At 36.7% G+C, this 8,403-nt stretch overlaps 2 protein-coding genes across 2 annotated transcripts; both read left to right on the top strand.

Annotated features, from left to right (window-relative positions):
• The first annotated feature begins 1,409 nt into the window (after positions 1-1,409).
• Pfdn2 (prefoldin 2) lies at positions 1,410-2,536 on the top strand. The gene is made up of 3 exons (XM_018511675.1): positions 1,410-1,648; positions 1,837-1,960; positions 2,039-2,536. The coding sequence occupies exons 1-3, from the start codon at positions 1,500-1,502 to the stop codon at positions 2,219-2,221; spliced, it is 456 nt and encodes a 151-aa protein (XP_018367177.1). The 5' UTR covers positions 1,410-1,499; the 3' UTR covers positions 2,222-2,536.
• Positions 2,537-2,703: 167 nt separating this feature from the next.
• On the top strand, positions 2,704-8,371 carry Cul5 (cullin 5). The gene is made up of 11 exons (XM_018511689.1): positions 2,704-3,260; positions 3,728-3,934; positions 4,050-4,232; positions 4,315-4,456; positions 4,534-4,848; positions 4,953-5,428; positions 5,521-5,784; positions 5,894-6,049; positions 6,133-6,413; positions 6,609-6,732; positions 6,853-8,371. The coding sequence occupies exons 1-11, from the start codon at positions 3,246-3,248 to the stop codon at positions 7,045-7,047; spliced, it is 2,358 nt and encodes a 785-aa protein (XP_018367191.1). The 5' UTR covers positions 2,704-3,245; the 3' UTR covers positions 7,048-8,371.
• The last annotated feature ends 32 nt before the right edge of the window (positions 8,372-8,403 follow it).

Genomic DNA, 8,403 nt, shown 5'->3' with positions numbered 1-8,403 from the left:
TCGAAGCGTTTTTGATTAGTCAATTTGTAAAATTCTTTGTTCTGATTGGTTGCTCAAACGCTTCGAAGCGTTTGTAGCGTCAAGTGGACCGCAGCCTAGATAAGGGGATCAATTCTGTATCTTGAAACGAGATGAAAATGACAAAAGTGGGTGAATTTACTAGAATACTGATAATTTCATTGGTCAATACTAGAGTCCTAGATTTATCAGAGGTGCAACCGGTGTTATGCATTCTGATTCACTGTTGCAATCTAACCAATTGCGTGACTTGGCAGCCATTTATAATACTAGTGACATATTTCTATTTCATTTTATCTTATACATTCTATCTCACATTATCCTATACGTCTTAACTTGTTTGACATAGTACTCTCCTTAGCATCTTTGTCATACTGACTTTTTTCGCCGATTGCACCTCTCTGATAAATCTAGGACTCTATCTAGTCAATACCTAGTAAATTTGCTCACTTTTGTAATTTTCACCTTGGGATCGATTTTATATCTTAAAATGAGGTGAAAATTACAAAAGTGAGCGAATTTACTAGATTACTGATCATTTCATTGGTCAACGCCTAGTAAATTTGCTCACTTTTGTAATTTTCACCTTGTTTGAAGATACAGAATCGACCCCCTTGATTGAAGATACAGAATCGACCCCAAGATCAGGGAGTCGATTCTGTATCTTCAATCAAGGTGAAAATTACAAAAGTGGGCAAATTTACTAGGTGTTGACCAATGAAATTAGTTGCTTTCCATTTACACACAAGTGAAACTGAAGGTCTGTTTTCTGTGGCTGAATCAGTGTACACTTTTGAAACTTAAAGTGAAATAGGTATATGTTTTGTAGCGGTCCACCACGTGGTATTAGAAGACTTTCGGAATGATTACACTGTACGTAGACAATAATAGAATATCGTTTTATTGAAGTCAAAAGTACGTTACTACAGTAACGAACGGTCTTTCTAAGAGAGAAGAAAGGAAATAGGATATCTCCAACCTGTATCGCCTTGCGCCATCTGCACGCGGCGCGTGTGTACTGTTGAGTCGATGAAAGTATGGAAAGTGTGTCCCTACAGTTTGATATTTGTTGAAAACGAGAAAGAAATTTCTAGTGCAGTCTAGTGCAGGAACAGAAACAGACCAATAGAAAACCTAACACCCGCGCAACAGCTGTCCTGTGCCGTCCTGTGGTCTGGAGCTCTATTCTTGAAAAGAAACGCATACGAAAATCTAGGGAAATGCTACAGTATACGTTACGTATACTATAGTATTTCCCTAGACTTTCGTATACGTTTCTTTTCAAGAATAGAGCCCCTGTTTTCTGTTCCTGCACTAGACTATTCTAGAACTCTCTCGCTTTAAACAAATATCACTTTAAGTTCCAAAAGTGTACACTAGTTCAGAAAACAGACCTCTGCTGTGTCCTCTCCCGTCGACGACGTTGTCCAACGTTGTCCGAATATCGTCGTAGTGGAACTTTCGCGGTCGAGATTCCTAATATGGCCAGTGAAAAAAAACCGGTGAAGGCGCCGTCAAGAAGAAAGAAAACCGCCGAGGAAATACTAACGGAGTTCCAGTCGCTCCGAAATGAGCAGAGAATGCTGGCAAATAAACTGTCCGAGATGGAGATGGAATTGAACGAACACAAGTATGAGTCCACCTAACCTACACGCTTGCCTTTTTCCCTCTTGACAATCGAAAACGCTTCTGCGAACGCGAGGAGAGCTTGCATTTTTTAACTTGGCGAAATTCGATCGACAATGAGAGACGAGGGTCGTTGTCTAGTACAATAACACGCGACTCGTCGCCATCCCACTAATACAACTGACGTTTTAGAATTGTTATCGACACATTAAAGAATGTGGATCCCAAGAGGAAGTGCTTCAGGATGATCGGCGGGCTTCTATGTGAGCGTACGGTGGAAGATGTGATGCCTGCTCTGGTAACGAACAAAGAACAGGTGTGACTTGTGACGATATTACTGTCTCCTTTTGAAGCAGAACGTTGAATATATGATAATATTCAAATGTGTTTTCAGTTGATGAAAGTAATAGACGCTTTAAACGATCAGGTAACAAAAAAAGGAATCGAGATAAACGAGTACAAGGAAAAGCACAACATCAGAATCAGAGGACAGGACGATTTGCAGCAACAAGAAGAAGACAACAACAATAAAGAAGACAAGAGGAAGGCGATTGTTGTAAATCCCATTGAGATTTAAGTGTACTAAATATAAGTTCTTTTTAATACTACATATTAAGGCATACTGAGACGTGCGTGGATTCTAGATTGGATAAATACTTGACTTTTGAGTTCATTTTTAAATTAGCTTCCATATTTATTTATTGTACTGTCTTGTATATGCCGCACCACTTTGTGATGTCATATCGCTAGGTGTTTGTTCCACAAGTGTATTCGACCAAAAAAGAATATTTTAATGTCTTGTAAAAATTAGGTTTGTACAATTCTGCAATTAGGCCTCTTGACTACTTGTATCTTTGCATCAAAAGTCAAATAATAACGTAACGTTCATACATTTGTCCACTGTAATCATTTGAAATATTTATTTTTTCACATATTTTTAAATCATATTCTTCGCATATTTTTTTAGTTTGTTATTTATGTAAGCATATACACATAAATCGGAAAAACGAGAGCAGTTTCGAAAAGAAAAAAACAAACCGAGAAAGCAGTGACGCGTTGAAAAATTTTCGATGCGAAATTCATCCATCGAACACGGATGATACGAGAGTATCGTAAGTTGAAACCGCCATATTAATTCTCGCGAAATCGTCCAATCGCGCGGAATATCGCATAGGGAATTGTGCACGAGACTTGCCAGTTGCGCGCGCGAGGGGAGAGGGATTTTGTTGCGATCGCACAGTACTGGCAGCTACGCAGGCGGCAGGGAAAGGGAATCCGGTTGGACCAGGAAACACGCGAATATATTTTTCCGCCCCGGGGACGACGCTCCAGGATTCGTCCGCACACTCCGCGCCAGAAGGGCGAGCGATTGCGGAATCCTGGCGCGATGTGGCCCGCACCACGTCGTGTTTCACGCTAATCTGAGGTTTCGTCACTACCTCCTGACCTGACCCTCCTGACAACCCCCGTCGACCGGCAGGCTCGCACGAGCGGCACGAGCCCGTTCGTGCGTGTGCATCCAAGTCAAGTCTGTCAAGTGCATGTCCATTGGCGTGTAATCCTGCGAATCCTGGTGGACGTGCACGTCACAAGAGTTTGTGATGGCGCTGTTAAAGGTTAGTGGACGTCGAATAAACAAATTCCTGTGAAGAAGAGGCACGGTACCGTCCTCGAGGACTTCATCCATGCGATGGTGACGTTATCTTGCTACGGATTGTCGCGATAACCGCGGGCGCGTCCCGATCGCACGAAACTACGAAACTGATATTCAAATTTTGGATATCGCGATTCGAAAGATTTTTTCTTGTTTATCGCAATGACGATTCAGCTTAGGCTGTATTCAGATTCCCACCCATGTGTTATCCAGGTACTATTTTATTCTTGTTGTTTACTGAATATTAAACAAGGATAATATGATACTTAGAGAATACTCAAGTAGGAATCTGAACGCATCTTATATTTCAACGATTTATCGAATTAATCAAATTCACGCTGGATATCAAACATTATTCCTATGACTTTGTGTTTTCTGCTCCTTTCCCATATCTTAATCACTTATCTGATATGCGGTATTAATATTTAGGATAGGACACAATTTACATTCGAGGACAAATGGCCATACATGCGTCCAATTATATTGAAACTGCTCAAGCAAGAGCCAGTGACGCAAGGTGAATGGCAGGATTTGTTTTATTCCGTTCATGTATGCCTCTGGGATGACAAAGGGCCTCCCAAGTTACGTGATGCTTTGCAGGAGGATATAATGGACTTTATAAAACAAGCTCAACTGGTAAGAGAAAGGGAGTTTATTTATAAGTTAAAATCAAGACTATACCTTCAATATCTTTTTTATGTATTTTACTGAAATAAACGAATATTATACAAAGTTATAAATTTTTGTACAGAGAGTTTTAGCACATCAAGAAGAACAAGCATTATTGAAAGCATATATCGCCGAATGGAGAAAATTTTTTACTCAATGTAATTATTTACCAACACCATTTAGGCAATTAGAAACGTATCTCGCAGGTAAAACTAGTTCTTCCAGCACACAGAAGAAGACTCAGCCCGACGACATTGTTAGAAAGGTAAAAGACTTAAATACATTTGATACACGATACAATTAATATTTTGTAATATTGTATGATCTTACTCCACTCTATTATACAGCTAATGTTGGATAGTTGGAACCAAAGTATATTCAATGAAATAAAGCAAAAACTTCAAGATGCAGCCATGAGATTAGTACGAGCTGAAAGAAATGGCGAGGCATTTGATTCTCAGCTCGTTATCGGTGTCAGAGAATCTTATGGTAATAAATGAAACATCCATAAATTTATATATATTTATATAGCAATTTTTTCAATTAATATTGATATAATGCTTTAGTGAATTTGTGTTCAAATCCAACGGATAAACTTCAGATATATAGAGAAAATTTTGAAGCGGCGTATATACAAGCCACTGAAGCATTTTACTGGATAAAGGCTCCAGAATATCTGTCTATGCACGGTGTCGAAAATTATATGCGTTACGCTGATTTGAAATTAAGGGAAGAAGAGGCACGCGCTCAGAAATATTTGGAACCAAATTCTGCGAGTATGCAACGACTAACGGATTGTTGCGTGAAAGTGTTAGTTGCAACCTTTAAACCAGCGATACTCGCTGAATGTCCACGGATGATTCAACATAATCAAACTGATAGTAAGTAATCAAAATTTAAATGTAATTTTTTTATGTCTTAGTTTACGATTAATTTTACAGTGCTGCTTCTATGATCAGTGTTTATTAACATGAATAAATTGTAGAACTTCGCCTCATGCTGAAATTAATGGATAGAGTACCCGATGGCGTCAATCCTATGTTGAGAAATCTGGAAGAACATATCGCAAGCGCAGGTCTAGCGGATATGATGGCAGCTGTAGACGTTATCACTCAAGATTCTGAAAAATACGTGGAAAGACTGTTAGATCTTTTCCATAGATTTTCCACACTCGTTAAAGAGGCATTCGATGATGATCCACGGTTTCTTACAGCACGAGATAAAGCTTATAAGCTCGTTGTGAATGACGCCACGGTATTTAAGTTAGATTTGTCTACTCGGCAGGGCTCTGGAATCTGCTGCGCATCCATTTTAAATAATAGACCTATTACTAATAATAATGGACTAGCCGAATCGAAGTGTCCAGAACTCTTAGCAAATTTCTGTGATATGCTTCTTAGAAAAACACCACTCAGTAAGAAACTAACTACTGATGAAATCGAAAATAAATTGAAGGATGTGGTCAGTATATACAATGAGATAACTATATCCGTAGAAGTTAGAAATCAAATCTTTCCTGAGAAATTTATTCTGTCCCGCATTTTTTATTTTAGCTGTTGGTGCTAAAATATGTTCAAAATAAAGACGTATTTATGCGTTATCATAAGGCGCATTTAACTAGACGGTTAATATTAGATACGACAACGGATTCGGAAAAAGAAGAAAATATGGTAGATATGCTTCGTGAAGTCGGCATGCCCGCGGATTTTGTTAATAAATTAGCCCGTATGTTCCAAGATATTAAAGTATCTCAGGATCTGAATCAACAATTTAAGGAACAATGTCGAGCTGCTATTGCAGATAGCATAAATATTAAGGTAATGTACTGTTTCTTGATGAATGTGCGTGTTCTCATTTAAGATTAGTATAAAAAAGAAATAGAAAAGGTGTTTAAAATATAAAGAGAATCTGCTATATTTTTTGTAGATTCTTAATGCAGGTGCATGGGCTAGGGGTAGCGAACGCGTCACTGTAAGTTTGCCACTACAACTGGAAGACTATATTCCGGAAGTGGAAGAGTTTTATAAAAAAAAGCATAGCGGAAGGAAATTGCAATGGCATCATCACATGTCGAATGGCACGGTACTTTACACATAATTCTATCCGTATTCAGTACTCCAAAACATGTTAATCTCAATGCATATTTCATGACGTGAATGTTTCAGATAACATTTGCAAATAAGGTGGGACGATTTGATATAGATGTGACGACCTTCCAAATGGCAGTATTGTTTGCCTGGAATCAACGACCCAACGAAAAGATCTCTTACGAGAACCTCCGGTTGGCTACCGAGCTTCCGGATCCCGAACTGAGACGGACTCTGTGGTCTTTGTGTGCCTTCCCGAAGTTAAAACGGCAACTTCTTTTGGTGGAACCACATGCCGCTACCCCGAAAGATTTTGCGAACGATACGAGATTTTGGGTTAATCAAGAATTCGCTATTGTGTTAGTATTTATTTTTATGTTAATAAGAAATATGATATATTTCAAATTATAAATATGAATACGTGTTGCATATTTAATTGGTTTGGCTTGATCTCGTTTGTTTTTCTAAGTTTAATATTCATGAGTAATAACATGCATTTTATTCTAAAAATAATATTAACTATATTGTAACTAATTGCGATATTTCTTCGTTAGAAAAAATGGCAAGATGCAAAAACGAGGAAAAATTAATTTAATAGGACGTCTTCAATTATCAACTGAACGTAGCAGAGAAGAGGATAATCATTGCATTGTACAACTCAGAATATTACGGGTTCAGGTATAAACTTTTAATTTTAAATAAAATAGTTAAATAAAATATAACACATAGCAAAATATGATTGATGTTTATTTAGTTTAATTGATGATTATGAATAATTCTTATCTTTTGTGATTATAGGAAGCTATCATTACAATCTTAAAGATGCGCAAGATGATCACTAATGCGCAATTACAGACCCAACTAGTGGATATATTGAAAAATATGTTCTTGCCGAGTAAAAAGATGATAAAGGAACAGATCGAATGGCTTATTGAACAAAAATATATTAAGAGACACGAGGATGACATTAATACGTTTGTGTACATGGCATAACACGGGATTATATATACATGCGAGATTGTTCGAGCTCTATGGCTAATATTATATTTTTATAAAAAAAAAAGGATTTAGTTTTCTCATATGTGGGAATACGTTCGAGTCCGTCGCATTGTGTGATTATGTTTCACCTGTTTTCTTACAGTGCAGTGGAAAGAAAGGACGATATACTATTGCATTAAAACTTGAGATACGAAATCGACAGGACGAGTTGCAATCACCTCCACCCAACAATTGCCGACTTATTATACGTGTGAATAAAGTGAATTGTATAGAAAAACTGGAAAAATGTCGCAATAATAATAAGAAAGATGTACAATATCGTATCATGATGAAACTAGCATTTATCGTTTATTTTGGCATTGATTTATATTAATTTGAATAGAGAAGAAAAAGTGGGTTAAATTAAAAAGGAGAGAATTATATATGTATATACATACATCAATGGCACATTACCACAACTTTAATCGTTTATACTTCGCTAAAAAGATATTCCTGAAATGTTTTTATATTTTTTTTCTCGAATCTACTTGTATGAATATACAAGCAGAATGTAAACTAAATTTGTCAACTTAAATCTGTTGTACATTATCGACACGTTGCAACAATTTGGCACTAAAAATATCGATAAATCCTTGCACAAATCTGAACGACAGTGCACGTATATATGTACATTGCATTAAATTCAATCATAAATAATAAAAATTCGCATATACTTGAATAAATATATATATATACTATATAATGTTTTACATACGGATTTACTCGTCATTCTAATTAAATGTGGACTACTGCAAACCATTCGTTCGGATATTCTCCATACGGTATAACACATTCTTTTGATTTAGCCCTAGAATTTATAATCAAACTTACGGACGGCGTTCGAAGAAATGTTCATAATTTTCATTTTCCGAAGACACATTAAAAGCCCAACGAATAACGTTGTCTAATGGCCTATAATACTTTAATGCGTATAAGCATATACCTCGCAACATCAAACTTGATTTTAACGGTGATAGGAATATATGTATTTGTACGATGATTTTTTTCTACATCTGGAACAGTCACGATGATTCGAATTGTTGGAATAAGTCAGAAAAAGTAGTTATTTAAGCAAATAATAACGACGGTTATATGTATAAAGTTTTTATATAACTTCAATAAGTGAAAGACGAGTGTAATGGTATAAAATCTCAATGAATTAAACGACAGAGTACTTCATAACTGTGTACAATACGTCCTTATCAAATCGATTTCCATTTTACCTATTATTATGCAGATAAACGCAATGACTTTCACGCGGCAACAAGTAGTGTTTACATCAGGCTCTATACTTTTATATATATATATATA

The sequence above is a fragment of the Trachymyrmex cornetzi genome, unplaced genomic scaffold (assembly GCF_001594075.2).
Source record: "Trachymyrmex cornetzi isolate Tcor2-1 unplaced genomic scaffold, Tcor1.1 scaffold384, whole genome shotgun sequence".
NCBI lineage: Eukaryota > Metazoa > Arthropoda > Insecta > Hymenoptera > Formicidae > Trachymyrmex > Trachymyrmex cornetzi.
Note: the sequence above shows the minus strand (reverse complement) of the source record. Positions and strands in the feature narration are given on the sequence as shown.

What these genes read in the sequence shown, in the direction of transcription:
- Pfdn2 (XM_018511675.1), top strand. Translation starts at nt 1,500, where the DNA reads ATGGCCAGTGAAAAAAAACCGGTGAAGGCGCCGTCAAGAAGAAAGAAA. An exon ending in ATGGAATTGAACGAACACAA is followed by an intron (nt 1,649 to 1,836) that starts GTATGAGTCCAC and finishes CTGACGTTTTAG; the next exon opens with AATTGTTATCGACACATTAA. An exon ending in TGGTAACGAACAAAGAACAG is followed by an intron (nt 1,961 to 2,038) that starts GTGTGACTTGTG and finishes ATGTGTTTTCAG; the next exon opens with TTGATGAAAGTAATAGACGC.
- Cul5 (XM_018511689.1), top strand. An exon ending in TTATAAAACAAGCTCAACTG is followed by an intron (nt 3,935 to 4,049) that starts GTAAGAGAAAGG and finishes ATTTTTGTACAG; the next exon opens with AGAGTTTTAGCACATCAAGA. An exon ending in AATCAAGAATTCGCTATTGT is followed by an intron (nt 6,414 to 6,608) that starts GTTAGTATTTAT and finishes TTTCTTCGTTAG; the next exon opens with AAAAAATGGCAAGATGCAAA.